The sequence below is a fragment of the Culex pipiens genome, chromosome 2 (assembly GCF_016801865.2).
Source record: "Culex pipiens pallens isolate TS chromosome 2, TS_CPP_V2, whole genome shotgun sequence".
Lineage (NCBI taxonomy): Eukaryota > Metazoa > Arthropoda > Insecta > Diptera > Culicidae > Culex > Culex pipiens.
In genome coordinates, this window is record NC_068938.1 from 172,044,611 (window position 1) to 172,065,761 (window position 21,151).

At 41.4% G+C, this 21,151-nt stretch overlaps 3 protein-coding genes across 3 annotated transcripts in view; all 3 read left to right on the top strand.

The window, feature by feature from the left end:
* The window catches only part of LOC120428233 (zinc finger protein 39-like), a 487,119-nt gene that overhangs the window by 219,685 nt on the left and 246,283 nt on the right, over positions 1-21,151 (top strand). The gene's annotated exons all lie outside the window — the stretch shown is intronic.
* Positions 4,642-14,060, top strand: LOC120426919 (uncharacterized). Its single transcript, XM_039591723.2, has one exon. It carries the CDS (start codon positions 4,659-4,661, stop codon positions 13,983-13,985), a length of 9,327 nt encoding a protein of 3,108 aa, XP_039447657.1. The 5' UTR covers positions 4,642-4,658; the 3' UTR covers positions 13,986-14,060.
* On the top strand, positions 14,358-20,351 carry LOC120426910 (uncharacterized). The gene is made up of 3 exons (XM_039591715.2): positions 14,358-14,484; positions 14,541-14,609; positions 14,671-20,351. Exons 1-3 carry the CDS (start codon positions 14,447-14,449, stop codon positions 19,910-19,912), a joined length of 5,349 nt encoding a protein of 1,782 aa, XP_039447649.1. The 5' UTR covers positions 14,358-14,446; the 3' UTR covers positions 19,913-20,351.

A 21,151-nucleotide genomic window follows, 5' to 3' on the forward strand; every position in this document is an offset into this window, starting at 1 on the left:
TGGGCAATATTGGTGTCAAACTTCACGATTTTCAAAATTACATATGAAAATTACGAAAATGGACATTTGCAGCGAACTGGCCACAACCCCGATGGTTACGGTTTCCCCGGGGGATGTTCCGTTGGAGGGACATTGGCGACACCGAATGAATATGGACAATGTTGGTGTCAAACTTCACGATTTTCAAAATCACATATGAATATTGCAAAAACTGACATTTTAAACGGACTGGCCAGAACCCGGACGGTTCCGGGTTCCTCAGGGGATGTTCCATTTGAGGGACATTGGCGGCACATATGAAAATTACGAAAATAAACATTTTCAGTGGATTGGCCACAACACGAATTGGTCCGGGTTCCCGCGGGGATGTTCCGTTGAGCGGACATTGGTGGCACAGTGTGAATATGGGCAATATTGGTGTCAAACTTCACGATTTTCAAAATCACATTTAAATTACGAAAACTGATATTTTGAGTGGACTGGCCACAACCCAGGTAGTTCCGGGTTTCCCGGGGGAAGTTCCATTGAAAGGATATGGCGGTATCATATGAACATGTTGGTGTTAAACTTCACGATTTTCAAAATCACCTATCGAAATTACGAAAATGAACATATTGAGTTTATTCGTCGCAAACTGCATCAGTCCGAGTTCCGCGGAGTATGTTTCGTTGAAGGGACATTATCGGCACAAATGAATAAATAACAAATATTGAAGTTGTAAAGAAATATCTTTTTTTTTCTACAGTCATCCAATTCAAATCAAATTATTCGCTCTACAGCATTGCCTTGGCGTTCTCGATTGCGAGATTCCTACTCGAAACTAGATGTCCGAAGGCTTGATTGTTAAGGCAATTGCAAACCTCTTTTTACACCTTAGCTTCCATCCACCCCGGGATTCGAACTGACGACCTTTGGATTGTTAGTCCAACTGCCTACAAGCGACTCCACTGAGACAGGACCCAGGGAGACGACTCCTACACCTGGACTGAGCTATCGACCTAACCTCTAGGTTAGTCCAGGGCCAACATTTACTTCCCGTCCGACGGAAGGCGTGATCAGACAAATCTCGTCTCGAAAAATGCCACCGGGACCGTCTGGGATCGAACCCAGGCCGACTGGGTGAGGGGCAACTACGCTTACCCCTACACCACGGGTCCCGGCATCCACAATCCACAATTTAAATTAATTCAAAAAATAAATTCCTTCAATGTCCCTTCAACCAAACATTGTCAGGGGAACCCGGAACCATCCGGGTTGTGGCCAGTTCGCTGCAAATGTCAATTTTCGTAATTTTCATATGTGATATTGAAAATCGTGAATTTTAACACCAATATTGCCCATATTCATACGGTGCCGCCAATCCCCGTGCAACGGAACATCCCTGCGGGAACCCAGATCAATTCGGGTTGTGGCCAGTCCACTCACAATGTCAATTTTCGTAATTTCCATATGTGATTTTTAAAATCTTGAAATTTAACGCCAATATTGCCCATATTCATACGGTGCCGCCAATGTCCCTCCAACAGAACATCCCCCGGGGAACCCGGATCAATTCGGATTGTGGCCAGTCCGTTTAAAATGTCATTTTTCGTAATTTTCATATGTGATTTTGAAAACCGTGAAGTTTGACACCAATATTGCCCATATTCATACAGTGCCACCAATGTACCTCAAACGGAACATCCTCCGGGGAACCCGGAACCATCCGGGTTGTGGCCAGTCCGTTTAAAATGTCAGTTTTCGTAATTTTCATATGTGATTTTGAAAACCGTGAAGTTTGACACCAATATTGCCCATATTCATTCGGTGTCGCCAATGTCCGCTCAGCGGAACATCCCCGGGGAAACTGGGACCAATTCGGGTTGTGGCAAGTCCACTCGCAATGTCCATTTTCGAAATGTTCATACGCGATTTAAAAAATCTTGAAGTTTGACACCAACATTGTTCATATTCATTGGTACCGCCAATGTAAGCTCAACGGAACATCCCCTGGGGAATCTGGGTCAATCCGGGTTGTGGCCAGCCCAATGAAAATGTCCATTATCAATGTCTAGTTCCGTGGTACCAAAAAAAGTCCATTTCAAAAAAAAAATCTCGATTCTCCTTTCACTTCAAGCAGATGTCAAATATTTGTGCGCGTTACTAGCGGGCGACTAAATTTGGTCACCCGCTGTTCACCGAGGGTCGAGCTGCTATTTTATGAGCGCGTTTATGAGCGACCGGTGTGGGGATGAGTGATGGTGGAGCGCTTCCAAATCCTTACTGCGCGCGCCCGGTGGAGATGGTCTAAAACCCACAATTTTTATATTTCAGATTTGTAGCCATTCGATTCACAATTTTCGACCAATAAATGTGGTCAAAGCCATTTTTGAGGTATTTTTTGGACAATTTTACAGATAACACTATGAAATTAAACGAATTCAGTTTCAAACAAAAATCCATTGGAAAACATGCGCCATAAACTGATTGGGCCCAAAATTTGAAGCTTTTCCAAAATGTATTTCGAGAGATATAGCATTTAGCATTTGAGGTTTAGCCTAAAAATATTTGAAGCTTTAGGTCAAATTCTCACTGGGTGGTATCATTTTGTTTCTGAAAAATTAATTGCACCAATATATTTGTCGGAGTTTCATCATTTTGTACAGCCCCCTGGCACCACTGTAAATGCCCAGAACGTTTGACAGTCACCAAAACCTCGAAGAGCCCACGCATTAGTATACTGGAAACGAAAAAGGAATCGGCTGGTGGGACGAGCAGCCGGAAAAGCGGAAGTGATTTTATCTCTTCCGAAGACCGGAACCGGAACTGGTTCCTATTTGTGTGGGGGCAAGAATCCGACAAGAAGCTGCTCTGATGCGTGGAGTAAGTAACCTGAACGATCTACCAATTTAAAGGAAACCCTCGAATGGACCGGGGAATTCAAGATTGAAAAAATCTTAGAATCTACGCGGAAGAATCATTCTTTTAATGACCCTGGGCCATTAAAAGAATGAGAATTCAACATGTAAAAAGTACATAACTTAAGAATTGTTTGCGCGCTTTGTTTATTTTCTAAAATCTGACAGCAGAAACTTTCGTTTTCTTCTTTGTTTTCTTGATGTTCGTCATCATATATTTTGGTTTCATAAACATGGCGGCAGTGACAGAGGGCTGATTTTGTAAGAAAGGCTCTGGTGATATTACATTGGGTTTTTTTTTATAGTGTGCGTGAGCGCCGTGTAAAAAGTGACATTCCGTCACTTTTTAGTTTGACATTGACCAACCAACGCACAGTGGGAAAAAAGGGCCCAAAAAATTACCGCAACATGATTTCGCGCAAACCATCGATTGCTATACACCAAAAGCTTCGTTTTTGCATCAGGAACAATAATCCGGTGAAAAATCGCACTGCACGGACCGGTGGCCGGAGTACAGGCCACCGGAAGATCCGGATTTTTGGAAAAAGTATCTAATTTGTCCAATTGTGAACTAATACGCCTTCTTCTATCATAAATAGTCATGCAAAAATATCATAGAATAATATTAAATACCATAAGACCCATCGGAACCGGTTCCACCGATCTCCGGTGGCCACATCCGGAACCGCAGTGGGAAACAGCATAAACTAGTCGTGCGACGTATCAAACTTCTTGATTTTGGATGGGGACATGAGTTATACACTCCTCTTTTAAAAACATGAAGTTTGATATGTCGCAAGAGTGGTTTTGAGAATTTGCCAAATATGATCTTCGGATGTGGCCACCGGAGAACCTGGGAACCGGTCAAGGAGGCAAAAATACATCTTAAAAATACTCTCCATCCAAAATCAAGAAGTTTGATACGTCGCACGACTAGTTTATGCTGTTTCCCACTGCGGTTCCGGATGTGGCCACCGGAGATCGGTGGAACCGGTTCCGATGGGTCCTATGGTATTTAATATTATTCTATGATATTTTTGCATGACTATTTATGATAGAAGAAAGCGTATTAGTTCACAATTGGACAAATTAGATACTTTTTCCAAAAATCCGGATCTTCCTGTGGCCTGTACTCCGGCCACCGGTCCGTGCAGTGCGATTTTTCACCGGATTATTGTTCCTGGTGCAAAAACGAAGCTTTTGGTGTATAGCAATCGATGGTTTGCGCGAAATCATGTTGCGGTAATTTTTTGGGCCCTTTTTTCCCACTGTGCAACGGGATACAAACTAAAAAAGTGTCAAACAAAAAACTGACCAACCACCTGCCAAATTTGTAAGAAAAATTATATGGACAAACTAGTGATGCAAAATGGCTTCTTTGGGCATACCGAAAGCACCATAAAAGTTTCAGCCGGATAAAAAAATACAAAAACTAAAATTCAAAAAAGACCGATTTCCGATTTTTGTAACCTCTAGTTCGAAAAAATCCCGTCTTACAAATCTAGAGTTTTTTTTTAAATATCCTATAATGTATGGGATTCACTATGTTTATAAGACCTTTCAAAGTAAAACTCTAGATGTCTAGATTGCAACAATCTTGCATTGCACACTTATGTTACACTGATTTCCTAGCTGTTCAAACATATGTATTTGATCAGGTATCTATCATCGAACGGGGTTTGTTCTTCGACCATATAAAAGGAGTCCATCGCGACTTCAAATTCCAACGTGCAGTGATCGAGGTTAGAATCGAGCAGAGCTATGGAGAAATCCAGACTTGTTTTCAAGGAGAACTCATCCCTTATACCTGTGAAAATGGGTGATTCCAGGGTAAGAAGTTCCGTGAAAGTTGGCGATCGAGTTTTCACTCGTGTGGGCAACGATTTGGTGTGCTTCAAGGAGAGTGGTGGACGGTATATGAAAACTAAAACTTTTGATAACGTGTTCAAGTCTCCGGATGTTGGCAAATATTTCCCATGGACCGTGATTGAGTCGGGAAACAAGCAGACCGTGTTGGTGGTGCGAGAAAAGGAAGGACTTTCTCTTTACAAAATTGAAAAAAGTGGTGTAACGAACATTAAGATTCAGAAAAGTGATTCTTTAATTGGCGATTTCGATGAGAACGATTTAAACGAGATGAAATATGTTCAATCGAAAAGTTCTGAAGGATCCATGCTTGTTGTATCATTAGAAGAAGAAAACGTTATGTTTGAGTGCATTGATAAGGATTTAAGATCGATTAAGATCGTTGACTATACGGGAACTGGGGAGGTATTCGCTGAGTTCAACGACTCTCAGTACGACTTTTTTGCAATTCGTAAGAAGAAGGGTTTTGTGGGACTGCAACTTAAGAGTGACAAAATAAAGGAAGAAGTGATCGCTAAAAAGTTTAGAGATATGATACCAGAATCGCCGAAAAAAGTGTTTGTTGTACAGATCAATGCAAGTAAATTTTACTTATTTGCAAGTAATCTTGGACTATACGTTTACAAGTTTAGTGGTGATGTCTTAGACTTGCTATGCTTCGACCAAAACTTCTCCACCGAGAAAGGTTGGACCGATGCACATTGGAACGCAGTGCAGGTCGTCAAAGACAACGGTAAAGCATTCCTGATCTTCACGGGACCAAACGGTATCGCAGCTTATGGAGTGAGCGAGAACTGTGCATCCGAAGTACCATTCGAGTCCTCGATACCGCTAGACATGAAGCATGGGGCCGTACTGGGGGCAACCCTCAAACGCGACCAACTTACTTTGCTGGTGAACAACGGAACTGTGATTGATTCCGTAGTCGTTGCCATTGAGAAGGTACCTGCTAGAGTTGTACCGAAACAGCAGGAGATCAAACCTCCCAATTACGCGTCTATGGTAACACTGGATCGTTCGATCCAGCAGAGAGTCCTTCAACAACCAATCACCAAGCGATCACTCTGGCTCGGTGAAACCCTGGACACCTCCTCGATCGCAACCGGAGTTGATCGGACCACGGGTCGGCTGAGCTTCCAGCTTCCGATCATCGATCTACGAGCCAAGTTTGGCGTTCCGATACGGCACTCGTTCTACTACGATCAACCGGACGTCGATCCTGAAGCAGTTGGAGTGCTGGGAGTGGGGCATTGGACCAGATCAGTGGACTTTATCTACGTGGATCGTAAGGACGGGGTTTTCGAGGAGGACTTTGAGTACTTTTTGGTCAGCGATAAGACGAAGGTCCGGTTGGAGTGGGTGAGGTCTGGGGATCGGCGAGAGCATTTTGCGTTCAATGGGACTGAGGTGGTTTATCACAAGGATCGGGGGGAAGCTGGACGGTGGGAGATCAAGCTGAGGGATGTGACGTGCACGTATGGAGAGGATGAGCGGGCCGTGCGTTGGACGCTGGGGTGGCCCAACTGGAATGGTAAGGGAAGCGATAGGGATTCGGTGGTGCGACGACCGCTGGAGTGGTATTTGAGCAAAACTTCGATGAATAAGGGAGGATCGGAGGTCCGGTATAGCTATGAAAGCGATATGGTAGTGGTGAAGGGGTTGGTTAGTTATACTAAGGCAATCGTTCTGAAGCAGATTGAAGATACTAGTGAAGATGTCAAGGTTGAATTCAACTTTAGGAAAGTTGTTTCTGGTGTAAAAAGTGATAATGATAATTTAAGTACAAATTTTGAAGATAGTTTCCAGCTTTCAGGATTTAACGTAGAAACAGCTAAATACTTCCAAAATATAACAATCAAGTACAATCAGGATCAAACACTTAAGGAAATAGTCGATAAGGGTAAGGCAATTTTAAAGCTTGAATATGCAAATTATAAGATTACAAACATTGTAATGCCATCAGGAGAAACACATGCTTACAATTATAAAGAAATATCTATAAAGTCCCAACAAGTAGAGAAAAGATTCTCAGATGGATCGTTCGTATACTCAGGTCCTACTTACACGTTGGTAGCTAACATAAATCATAATAAAACCATAAACATTCAAGCTCTAGATATAAACGCTTCCGATGATCTTGCAAGAAATGTTCTAGTTGATCCCATCAATTTAAAGGAAAATATTAAAAGTTTAAACGTGCTAACGCAATCGCAGTACTTTGTGGTGATCGCCAGGAGTGAGAGCACAACCGCGGTTGTCCCTCACGTAAAGCACAAGGAATCTTGGAAGCAACATAAGGAGCAATCTTATCACAAGTTGGTAGATTTTGTTGCCTATGATGGATATTGGATGTTGGTTCATAGGGGTAAGGATCAGAAATTTAAACTTTCAATTTTTGAGCTGAATTCAAGTTTGACAGATTTCAAGCGAGTCGAACAAGAATTGAAGGCTAAGGATCATTTGGGAGTTACGTTCATTAGTAGAGGAATTGTATACTTTAGTGATTCAGGCATATTTATGCATCGTTTTTCTGCGAAAGAAAATACATTTGTGGAAAGGACACTAAAATCAGGAGACTTTACAGCCAAAACAATTTCTTTAGTAGAAAAGTTCAACATTTTATCCTATCCAAGAGAAACGAAAGAATCTTTGCAAAAGTACAAAGATGATCTATTGGATTCTTTGATTCGAGGAGGAATCGCAATGGTCAATAATTTTTTGACAGTCAGAGAACTTTCTTTAAACAATGGTAAATTTGAAACTTTTCTACACACTTTCATACTGCAAGATGTGTATACGCTGGTTGAGGATCAATCAAAAGAACATAAGTTGATAGGACTAGACCTAAATTCTTGGACACTAAATTTAAAAGTTAATCTCCAGGGATATGACAATACAGAGCATCACTATGGATTCAAATTTGTTAATAATAAAAACAAGTGGGAGCTTTCGATCGACAAGCATGACGCGTATGTCACAGATAAAAAGGAATACAATCCTTATGTTCTTGGATATTTAAAGCTTCCGATAGATTTCGAACAATTTCAGTTGTTCAGAGCTGGAGATGAAGTTGTCTACGGGACAAAGAAGATATCATTCGATGGAAGGCAAATCCAGCTGAAAGACGTTGATAAGTCAGATATAACGTTGGAAAAGATCAACTTGAAGATCACCAAGGCAATTCACCTAACCAAAGAAAGTAAGAATGCAAATATCAAGCTCAAAGGTCCAAAATTTACCAAAAATTTAGACATCACAAGATTAGACCACGTGCTCTTCAAACTCCCCTTTTACTTAGCCTACAAGAAGGGTGACAAGTACAAGGTACTGACACTAAGGAATACTGGCTCAGAACTAGGGAATGCGCTAGACATTCAAGGATCCGTGCTGAAACAGTCCACTGGTAGACTGTTGATCACTCGACAAGTCGATAACTCCAAGAACGAAACGGTAATCATTCCATTGCGAGCACTGGATCAGCATAGTCACTTTAAAACGAGCGTAATTGTTGCTGAACAGCAAGGACCTAGCAAAAACAAGTACGAATTTGACACCAACTCTGCGGTTATTCTCGGGAGCAGTGTGGCCTTCAAAGTCGTCAAGATGTATCCCGGTGTAGATTACGGCTACTTTGAACAAACTACAAACTTTGTTGATCAAACACGAACTGTAAGGGTGTTTGATGCCGAGAACAAAATCGTGGCAGAAAATTATAAAGGTGAACAGGAGAAGAGGGATAAAGCTCCGAGGTTGAACGAATGTTGCGTTTTGTTCGATAAGTTTGGAATCAATCCCATTGTGGATTTTTATCCATATAAATTAGATTCACAACAGGTTGACTTTATAGGATTTGAAAAGTATGAAAATTTGAAAAGAAATCATTGGAATATCAATGAATCAAAAGTAATTCGAGGCAACTTTGCAGGTACAGGAAACAGCTATTACAAGTTGAAGTCTTCTGATACACTTGAAGGATCGTATGTTGTTCCCAACTTAAAACAACCGTTTGTAGTAAGCTCTTGGATCAGAGTTGATAAGGGTCTTTCTGTTGGATCAGAGACAGATACTCTGACCGTAAGGGTTCATCAAAGATCTTTCAAAGGTGTGATCAAGGATCAAATCAATGAGTGGTTCTACGTTGAGGCTCTCCTAAATCAAGAAGCAACCCCGCAAGGATCACAATCTGTAAAGGTCACTTTCTCGTCAACGAACTTTGAATTTCTGGATATTGATCACGTACGGTTCTCTCCACTGGACTTCAATTTCGAAGCTACCGTATACGATGAGACCAGCGCCAAACCAATTGGATTTCTAAGAAACAATGGCCGAGCAGCTCAAGTTTTGTACGATTATCTGGGACGCAAGATTGGAGAGATTGATGAAAACGGAAACGTTGTAAAGTTGTTGACGTATTCCAAACTGTTTGGGATTGGTAAACTACAGGTCCAATCAATGGTACAAATCTATCCGTCAATGGGATTCTTGGAAGCAATGTCTCCATATACTTTGCGACAAATTTGGGAGATTGATAATGGTTTGAAGTTTTCATCAAAGCGAGTTGTATTCAACAATCCCAGTAAGATGAAGCTGAAGAAGCTATTGACGGACTGTAGCAGTGCAGGTATTCGATTCATGTTTCAAAATAATAACCATAAAAGTTTGAAAATAACATTTGGAGTAGGAGATGCTCCCGTAGTTATTCAAGAAATACAAGGCGAAGCAGTTATCTTGCGATACTCAAAATTCTACTCTGTTTGGATCAATGGAAATTTAATCAAAGATCATAAACTGCAGTGGACTGGATCAAAACAGCTGAGCATCGAGGGCAGCAATGACGTTGAACTACGAGACCTAATAGTTATGAAAGATTTCGATCTTCTTGTGGAGTATAGTGACACAAAAGGACATCCGTTACAGCAGATTAGCGTTGAAGACAGTAACAATCTATTAATTCGTGGTTTTTCGTACGATTCTTTGGGTCGCAAGACTGTTGAGTCCGTTTGGTCACGCATTGTGATCAACGCTTTGAGCAACCAGGTTCTGCACTATCGATCCAATTTCATTATTGATTCAAACGGAGTAGTTTCTGGATCACTTGTTACCAGCACTGCCTCTGAATACCAGCAGTATCCCTTCACTACGACCCAGTACTTGAAGTGTCCCCTGGAGATTCGCACCAAAGTGGGATTCCCCGGCAAAGAAAACAATATCAACTCAAAACGAGCGATATCCTTCAGCAAATCCTCTAACAGCAACTTTCTACAACTCCTTTTCCCACCCTCGAACGGCTTCCGGTACGAGGTGAAGCACCTTCCGAATGGTGCAATCAATACAATCGTGATGGACAACCGCGATCTCAAGGTCGCGGAGTACGTTGCCGTTCCCGGATATGATCACATCCTCACGACTTACGGTTACGATGAAGCTGGGAATCTTGAGGAGGTTCTGCCACCAAATTTTCATCAGCATGCAAGGACGTTGCAAGCAACTGAAGATCTTCAAACATTTCTGCGAAAACATGAATCGACTCGATCCAAGTGGCGCGTTCTTAAGAGGTATAACGCAGATTTGCAGATTACTAGCAAAGAAACACCAGACGCAGGCAAGTACGAGTTTTTGCACAACGAGCGGAAACAGTTGAGATTCTTGGTGCATTACGACGTCAAAAGCACTGTTGATAGAGTATTCTACTACAAGTATACGACATCCGGTGAGGTCTTTGAGTTCGGAATTTTAGACACGTACAAACCCACGCAAGAGTTGAGGCAGAACTCGAACAAGGACGACTACCCCATTACATCACAGAACTACATCCAGTTTGACTACGGTGAGACCGAGCCGAGGTCGTATCTTCGCGGACGCAAGCAAACTACCCTGAAGGTTGATCCCAACGGGAAGACAACGGAGACTGTCTTCTACGGCGGCGATGGAGAAGTGCTGGGTAGGTCGTACCTGCATCCGACTGAGACAAACCAAACGCTGGATGTCGTGTTCGGCTACGAGAGAGGTAACGTCAATGAGGTTGGCTATCCGGTTCAGTTCAAAGGGACGAAGCTGGTTATCAGCTACACGCATAATTTGAAGGGGCAGGTCGTTGCCATTGGAACGCCGACCGATCCGATGCATTTTGCGAAGATTGAGCATACGCCACGTGGTAAGGTTCAGAAGGTTGTGTATTTACCTAGGTCTGAAAAAGACAAGTTTGAGCAAGTTTACGGGTATGATCCAGCAGGAAACATGATTAAAATCGATAGCAGCTATCTAACGGAAACGTTGGACTATGCTAAGGGAAGCGGGTATAACAGAGATAACGAGGGTGACGGATCCATTCTTCGAACGACCTTCAAAGCAAAGTGGCATAGCAAAGGTAACCAGAATCTGCTAAGAATGACTACAGATGATCTGGTAGAAAGTGACTCAAGAATTTTGAAAGCTACCGAGTGTTTCAAAAAGTTGAAGGAGTTGGGATACATTGACGACAATTTCAAAGCGATCAGAACATTAAACACAGAAGACCCTAGAAGTGAATGTTTAAAAGGTCGGTTGTTGAAAAAGATCTCGGCACTTTTGTTGAAGAAAGGATACCCTCGTAAGTACGGTCATGCCTACGATTATGGAAGTCACGGAGAAATGACTGTTGCAAGGTATTTCACGAACGAGGAAGATCCCTCAACACGTATTCAAATATCAACGGTTGGATCAATCGCCAATCCTTCGCCCGGTGACGTTCAGTCGTTTGATATTGATCCCAACGGTAATCATAAGAAGTTTTACACTGGATATCAACGATTTGAGCTGCAGTATCAACCATTTACGAACAAGATCGAGAGTGTAAAGCAGGATACCAGTAACGCGATGAATATACGATATAACTCGGTTGGCAACATAATTCAAGCTGATCATAAAAATATAATCTCTATAGAGTACGATCACCTGGTTGATCGTGCGTCCAGGATCACATTGAAAGATGGAACCACTGTTCAGCTTGGCTATGACATCAGGGGCGAGAGAAACGTAAAGAAGGTTGTAACTGCTTCGGGGAAGCGTACCGAGACGTATTACATCAGAGACGATAAAGGTCGTTGCCTGGTGGATATCAAGGTCGTTCACTTAACCCGAAACGCTAAACCCATGTTCACGTTGACCTCTTACGTCTACGGTCCGCTTGGTCTAGTTGGGTTCATTCGAAACGATGCATACTACAGCGTGATCTCCGATCATGAAGGATCTACCCGGTTGGTAGTGAAGAACGGAGAGGTGGTCGCTGCGTACGATTACCTCCCATATGGTCAACGACTGCGTTTCTACAACACGGACCCGGATGGTCACGTGGCCTACCAATACACGGGACAGGAGTTTGACGAGGAAACTGGTCTGTACAACTACCACGCGAGGTTGTACGACCCGGAGCTAGGCAGGTTCTACCAGACGGATCCTCAGGACCAGTACCCAAGTCCGTACAAGTACGCAGGCAATTCTCCGGTTATGATGGTCGATCCGGACGGGGAGTTTGCTCTGATGATAGCTTGTATTGTGTTCGCGATCGTTGGATCGTACTTGGGTGCGGCTTCGGTCAATCAAAGCTGGAATCCGCTTGCATGGAACTGGAAGTCGGGACATACCTACTTGGGAATGTTTTCGGGGGCTGTTGCAGGAGCGGTCCTACCGATCGGTGGCGTTGCATCTTTCGGGTATTTTTCAGCGCTAGGAGGCGCTACTTTTGCTTCGTTTGCCACGGCTTCGGTTGCCCTGGCTGGAGCATATCTGGGAATGGCCGGTGCGGCCAATGACTGGAATCCAGCCCAGTGGGATTTTACAAGTCCGGCGCTTTACAGTGGTATGCTATCCGGAATCTCTGTAGCCGTCAATATTCCATCGGGGTCGGTCGGTATAGCTCGAACGCTGACAAGCTACACCGGAAAGGCTCAGTACGGTTACATGGCATTTGTGATTGGTGGATCGATTGGATTCGGTTACCTTGCGGGATCGTTCGCGAACAACATGACCTTCAACCCGATGAAGTGGCAGTGGAATGCCCGAACGATCGTCGCATTGATGGAAGGGGGAAGCACCATTCTGATGGGAACTTCAGCTACCATGAAGCACGGACCACGCAAGCAATTCTTCGAGCTGGCACCTCCAACAAGACCGCAGCCAGCGTTCCGCCGGATGCCGGAAATCTATGAGCACTTTCATAAGGCAGTTCTGGACGACAAAGCTCTGTGGGTGTTCAAGCAGGCCAAACAATCCGCCAAAGAGATCATGAAGCATCGCGAACCGCTGGGACACTACGTGCGAGGACCGCCGGGTGTTACGCTTGTTCAGATCGCGGAGTTTGTTTCTCCTGCCAGACAGCTTGCTGGTAACGTGCTCTCGATTAGCTATATGGTCAAGGAATACAGTGAGTATCAAAAGATGTTTAATGACCTGGGAACTGCGAGTCCTAAGGTACGATCGAAGCGAAGTGATGAAAATGCAACTTCTGGATGTTCTAGAGCTAGTTTCTCAAACAGAATGTTGTCTTATCTGTCCTCACTATGGAACTTCAACGATTCCAACAAGCGACAAACATCTGATAACATCCATTCCGTAGCTTTCACGCATTCAGAACAACGTCAACCCCACAGTCTCAAAACATTCTCCTTTCAAAATTGTGTCCCAACGAACTCGGACATCTCGAGCTACACGTGCTACCAGTCTACGGCCAAGGTCGAGGTATTTCCCAAAGAGCCAACCGGTCCACGTGCTCCACACTCGGTGGTTCCGATGGACGGCTGTGCTCCGTTTCACTGGTACGGCCGGCCAGCGATCGGTTGTGAGGGGCAGGACTTTGCCTTTATCTACACGCCGTATGAAACGCCGAAATGGTTTAGCTTTCTGGATGGGTGGTTGCTTTTGGTGAGGGTAGGTGTTCAGATTGTGGGGGATCTTAAATTACGAGGTTGCGATGCTGAAAGGAAGGTTTCTTGCAGTGAATTTGAGCTTGCCGAATATGGGAAGCAGTTGAGTAGAATTGACGACATTTTGAAGAGAAATGGTGAGGTTGAGTTCGATTGGGCTAAGAAACAGTTGGATGAAATGAGAGAAGATTTGAAGCAATATTTGAGTGGGGAAAAGATTTCTGCTTACGTGAAGATGATCTTTGAAGAGAAAATTGAAGCTTTGAAGGAAGATATTTTGGATCAGATTGCAAACGGATTTGAATTTTTGAGAAAGTGTTAACATATTCCAATCCTTACAAAATAAAACAAAATTGTAAAATTACCGTAATCAATAAATATCATATAGTTAAGCAACTACTATAAAACTCATCACTCTGAAAGAACAACCCGGAGCATGAATGGATCGAGAGAGCGAGAGTTTTCGAGAGCTGCGCAACTGAGAGAATTGAGCAACTTGGCTTAAACCGGTTGAATTCGAGAGAGCGACAGCATCAAAGTGACACTTGCGTATAAACAAAGTTGTGCAGTCAAAGTTAGTAGTTCTTGTTGGATGTTTAACTGATTTGGTGCAATTTTACGTACCATTTATTTCTTCAAAGTAAAGTTCAAATTGGTTGTGCTATAGAGAAAACGTGATGTTGATTGCAACTCTGTAGCTGTGAGTGTTTGGGATTGACATTACTTCAATCAATACGTAAACAACAGAAATTGGCGCGAAAGGTCACAAGATAATCAGCAATCATGAATGCTCATGAATCAGGTCCAAGTAGAAAGAAAAGGTAAGAGTTATGACACAATCTTGTTCCATGCTAGTTAATGAGATTCGAAATTTCAGAAAACAAAATGATTCTTCAATTTCCAAAAAGGACTTTAAAGAGGCAGGGCCTTCACATTCCACAAAAGAGTGAGTATGATTTATTTATTACGCTTATCTCTTAATGAACATATCCTTTTTATTTGTATAGAAAATCCATCAACACTTCATCCGGCATTCACTGTGGCCTACCGGGAAATGAGTACCAAATTTTGGTTACAATGTTTGCAATGTTGCGTGTTTACAACAAGTATCCACAGAACCAGTTTGAACTAAGGATGGAACGTACGGATGCTGGAAAATTCGACGATATTTGGATCAAAGTGGAGGACGAAGAGCTCTTCGTCCAGGTCAAGTATGAGTCAGCAAAGTCCAACATAACGAAAGGTATGCTGCTGCCTGGGACGAAAACGGGGCGAGATGAGGGAGCTTTTTCGTTGTACAAGTACGTTGAATCGTTTAGTGGGCTTAACAAGTGCTGTGTACTGCTAACGAATAAATCGATCAGTAATAACATCTCAGGAATGTTAAGTCCGTTAAAGGGACGTAATTTATTTACTAAACTGTTTGGAACTTTAGGGCAACATTACCGATTGAAGAATGACAGCAGTGTGATAGGAGATTTAAGTGATTTTGAAACGATCAACTCGTTTTGTAAGCAGTTTATACTTTCCGTTAATTTTCCCAATGCAGAAGGCCTTGAACAAAAAATTCATCAAGAAATTGAAGATTTGGTTGACGAAAATGTTGAAATCCTTCAAGAAGATGCAGAACATGTGTTTAACAGACTTAGGGCAAAATTAGTTGATTTTGTTTGTAAAAAAGAATCTAGGGGTACTACCATATACAAAGCATGGATTCATTCATTCCTCAAAATGATAAACGAAGATTACAAATGTATTACAAATGCATATTACCACGAATTTATCGATAACATGCAAAACTACTCCCATGTGAGCATTGAACATGAACGATTGAACCGTTTAATAAGTTATTTCTCAGATTCCCGAATTGTATTGTTGGAATTCAAAAATACTTATGTTCTTCGAATAGTGCAGTCATATCAAGTGGTTAAAGATAAATTGTTTACGTACCTATTGTTTAGTAGACTGAATAACCCTACCACTAAAACCAAGTTTGAGAACGCTTTCAAATCTAGCGAGAGCAAACGCAGCGACCTGCTGATCCTGGTCGATGATGAAGGTAATGCATGCTCTGTGTTTGATTGGATACAAAATGTGCCCAAATCATCTACTAAAATAATTGTTATCTCCAGTAAGGCTTCTGAACTCAAAGCAAAATGTGACGAGCAAAATTTTCCAGCTGCAATAGAAACTGAGGAGATCACACTGGCAGATTTGAGTGTTGATTGTAGGGAGATATTTCTTAAACAGAAAATTATGTTTCAGGGTTTCGAAACAGAGCTAGGAAGCATGCCGGAGTTGAGCTCTCTCCAGCGGCAAATTGGCGAAACTCGTTTGGAAAAACTTATTAATGGGGTTTTCTTAAAAATTGGCTCTCCACTGCCAGATATTGCTAGCTGCTGTCCCTTTTATATTCCAAGGACCTTCACAATAACAAATTATTTCTGTGACGTTCTTGAATTTCGAAGCATCAAAAAATTTGTTTTTGATACAAGTTGCTTTAAAGTTGAACATAACCAAGAAGCAGAAAATGAATGTAATCTTATTGATATAAACAAAATTCATTCAGGATTACACACTGTTCATATTTTGAAGAGATCTAATGAGAACTACAATTTTCTGTGTAGTGTTCGAAGATTTTACAGCTTTTTTGGAAACAGACCATATTTTGATTCGATTAGCTCCAGTTGCACAGAAGAAAATATACTTAGGGATAGACCTTGCGGATTCGTTGACAAGGTCAAAATTTTGTCTGGTGAAATCGGCACTGGAAAAAGTACCACCTGGGTTCAGTTGGTCAAGCTTCTGAAAAAGTCGGATACTTCGACTTGGGTTGTATTCATTAAACTGTCCGATGGTGTTATCGAAAAACAGTTGAAAGCAAAACTAAACAAGGAAGTAAATGAAGAATTCGTTACGAATTTGATGGAGCAAGCTGTTTCCAACGATTTGTGGGATTGGGAATATCTAAGGACATGCCTAAATACCGTCTCCAATAAAATAACCGTGTTTCTGGATGGATTTGATGAAATTTGTCCCCGTTACAAATCAATTGTTATAGATATAATCAACAGACTTTTAGGCATGTCTGTCCAAAATATATTTGTGAGTACGAGAATGTACATGGAGAATGAATTGCAAAGAGAGTTTCTCGCTACAGCGTATCATCTGCAACCATTAACAGAAGATGAACAAATTTTGCTGATTAAACACAACTGGTCTGTACAGGGAGATACGGAAGAAGATGTAGATCACATTTTCCGTCGAATGGTTTACAAGCTGGAAAGATTTACGTCCGTCTATAACTTCTTTAGTCCCTCCGCTTACTTGGGATCTCCATTAGCAATTAAAATGATTGGAAATCTTCCCCGTCAAAGAGTTGAAGAGTTTTTGATGGATCAATACACCATTTACGACTTGTTCAAAGATTTTGTGCTGCAGATTTTTGACAGATATTGTGCAGAAAAAGCGGGTCTGGCACCCGAACGGAACACGGCTCAAAACGTTCAATCGAACATAAAACAGCTTTTCTACCATCAATTCAGCCTTTTTGCCTTCAAATGGTTATTCACGACAGATGATTTAAACATCTTTCTGACGGATGAAGAACGAAGGATGTTACAAAAACTATCCGAAATGCCAATTGAAGAAACGACAGTTTGTGACCTCATACTTTATCCACCACGATTTATTCATCGATCATACGCAGAATACTTCGTAGCATATTTAATTCATTACAAGTTTGAAAGAACTGACGATGTAGAGCAATTTTGGACCACATTCGGTCGGGTTGTGAATCTGGATGGCAAAGATCTTGTGGGAATATTCTTTATTTACATGTTGGAAAAGGAAGGTTGTATACGTTTAGAAGGTTCCAAAGTGATCGAAGCTTTAAATTTCATAACGGCTGATCCAGCAAGATTCGTTTGTGAACATAGGCTACCAAATTGCTTCAGGAAATACCTTTCAAGCTATCCTGCTCAACTTCATACGTTGGTTGGTATCGCCACTCAGTACAATCAACTAGAAATGATTAAAATACTACTTGAGCATGGAGTTGATCAGTACGATCTGTTAAACGAAGCCATTTTGCGTAATCGTCAAGATCTAGTGCAATATTTGGTTGCAAATGGCGAGCGTATTTTTGAAAGGGATGGTCTCACTCTTCTGCACAAGGCTGCTAAAGTTGGAAATATCAAAATCGCACTTGAGATTATTAGAAAAGGTGCTCATATAAATAGGCTGGATTCGTCGGGATATACTCCAACCATGTATGCGTATAAACATCGGCAGTTCTACATGGCGTCCTTCCTGCGCGAGCGTGGAGGATCTTTTGATGGAAAACTTGGGCTATCTTCAAGATTCGATGGGGATAAATTAGATTGTTTTGCACCGTATGATGGATTAAGAACTGACATTCGAGATTCATTGTTGCTTTTGTTTACGCATTTTATTGAAAATAATCAATGTTCAACCTTCAAAATTATAGAGCAGAGAGAGGATTATAGGCTTCTTAGAATTGATGAAAAATACATTATATTGGTGAAGGTACTGGATCTTGGCAGATGTGTTAACATTTTTATTTCACATCCCCAGTCGCTAGAAAGCGGTTGTTATATCGTTTCGGATGAATATTTCATGGGAGGTACTCAAACAGCCGATACTCCACTGGAAACATTTTTCGTTACAGCATTCTTGTATTCGATACGTACACCGATACTTAATGTCTATGAAAAAAAAATCCAAGCTCAGATTGCTCAATATGTAACAAAATTCACATCCATAAATAACACAGACGCGATTAGTTTTGCCAGTAACTTGAAATTCTTTAATGTCGGTTTCACACGATCGATATTTCAAAAACATATACTCTTGAGACTAAAAAGAACCTTTCCATTCAGGTGCCCGGAATACACTTTGGCTAGAATTCAGTACACGTTAGCCGCAGAACTCAGCGAAGGAACCGAATGGAATCGTGAACGTGCAAATGCCTATTTTTCGGACCTTTGTCGAGAAGCTCACGAGCTACACTCTACGGAAGCTAGACTGAAGTACAGTAATTTTCGGTTTAAAAACCCCGTTTCTTCAACAGCAAAGCTGGAAGACTTTTTGCAGTCTTCACAGGCAAAACCATTGATTGTTCATAATACAATCGAAGCTGCTACAATCGTGCAATATCTTGGAACTCGTATTGATGATCACATTCCAGGTTGGATGATGCAGCCTGAGGAAGTAAGCAACATTATATCTCATGATTCAAAACTAGTATTTGTGCATAACTTGGATTGCCAAACTGATTTGACACACGAGTGTGAAGATTGTAGTCGCAAACTTATGATTTGTGACCAGTTTTCTAAAAAGAATGCTCAACTAAAATTCATCATTTCATTAAAACATCATTCACAATCCACTGTTCGTGATCTGGACGTGCTTCACGGTGACCACTTAAACGAAATTTTACATTATCCAATAACATTCCAAGCCAACCAGATGACCCTGGGAATGCTGGCTGATTCCTTGTTTAAATACTGCATTGAAAGTGGCGCTCTCGAGTACATGGCTCTGAACCTTCCGATTAGTCTGGGTCAACAGCATCCATTGTACTATGTTTCATGGGATTACACAATCACCAGATCAGATTTCAATCGCGATGAATGTCCACCGAGTTTTCATCAATCGCTAGGCGAAATTCTCCAAGAAAAAATCGCCTTCATTTCGTCCGACCATGAATTGTCCATTATGGCTTGTTCCGAATGTGCCCTTCCGGTGGAGTTTCCTATGCCAGCAGCTGCAACCTTCCTGGCTTGCGAGTCAAGCTGGTGTCGTAAGGATAAGTGGGTGATTGCCTTAGATGACTTTCCCCAAATTGCTCAAAATAGCAGTACAATTGATGCACTGCTGAGCTGGATTCGGTCCAACGACCACGATACGCTCTCAAGAAGTTGTCTGGAATTCTGCCTAAGGAAAACACCGAATGATGTCGTTTTGATCCTCGATGCTCGTGACAAAGTTCTTGATTTGAGCTTCGAAAATTTCCTTAGGAAATTATCTGACACAGGAGTCTTCTCAGTTATTGTACACATTAAAAATGATCAGCAGGTACCTAAAACATCTACGCTTAACTTTAAATTGTACAATCTTAAAAAGGTAAACCTTGCTTCTTCGTTTGAAAGGGAACTTCCTCAAGAAGCGCGCAACTGCCATCACATGAAAAAGGGTTATAGAAGCGAAAAGGGAGTACGTGCTTAAAATGAAATTTCGATTCGGAATCGGTGTCTCTCGGGAAATACTTTTCTTGAGTCCAATGAAGGGTTTCATTCAAAAATTGAAGCAAAAAATCCAACCCATGTTTATCGGTAAAACTAAAAAGGAAACAAAAACAATATGCATTTGATAATTTAGTCAATAGAATTACACGACAAAGTAAAACTCATGTCTTGTGAATTCCGATATCTCTTTGGTTCTTCTGAGAAAAAGCTTCCCCGAGTCCAATATAATCGACAAAATTAATGTTATGGTAACGCAGACATAGCAGAATCAGTTTAAAATCAAAATATTTAAACAATAAACCATGCGTCTCCTCCAAATTATATGACCCGTCTACAATTGCATGAGAGAGGTTATGGTTCAGTGATGATCATTCATTTATTTACTGCAGTTTTGAATGTCCAGTGTTATTGTTATGGAAATAAACATGTGCAATATTTTAAAGATTCAGTAGTTATTTTTTGATGACATGCCATTCGACCAATGAATAAACTTTATTCTGTTTTTAGTTTTTCAATGAGTAATTCTCTACCAACTCACACGAAATCGGAAATAGTTGCCGCGACCCCTCTTCGATTTGCGTGAAACTTTGTCCTCAGGGGTAACTTTCGTCCCTGACAGAGGGACGGAGGGGCTGTACGACCTCTTTCATTTTTGAATATTCGAAAAAGTCATGTTTTTCAATAATTTGCAGTCTGAAATGGTGATGAGATGGAAATTTGGTGTCAAAGGAACTTTCATCACAGAGAACAGATGTATATCAATGAACAAACAGCATTGAAAAACGTGTGTAAAAATTCAAACCAAAATACGTTGAAAAGAGCTAGGGTGTGCACCATCCGCCTAGATAGCGCCACTTCCAAAATCATGATGGCCTACAGTAGCAGAACGTTGGACCATCTAATCACTGCATAAAACATTCCGTACGAACGACATCAGACCAATGTCTGACTGCCCTTCATCAGAGGGTTGCAATTTTACGCGCCAAAGAAGGTAAACAAAACGAAATCGGACATAACATGTGTAAAGTGACTATTTTAGGTTGTCGCTTGAAAATCATTTTTGAATGAATTTTCTGTTATGTTTTCGTTAATGTTAATGCATTTTTGCATTATTTTTAGTCAACTGGAATTATACAGAAGTGAATTTTATATTTAAACGAGGTTAACATTAATTTTCTTTCAAAATTATTAAGCCTTTTTCATTGTTAAGTCAAGTATT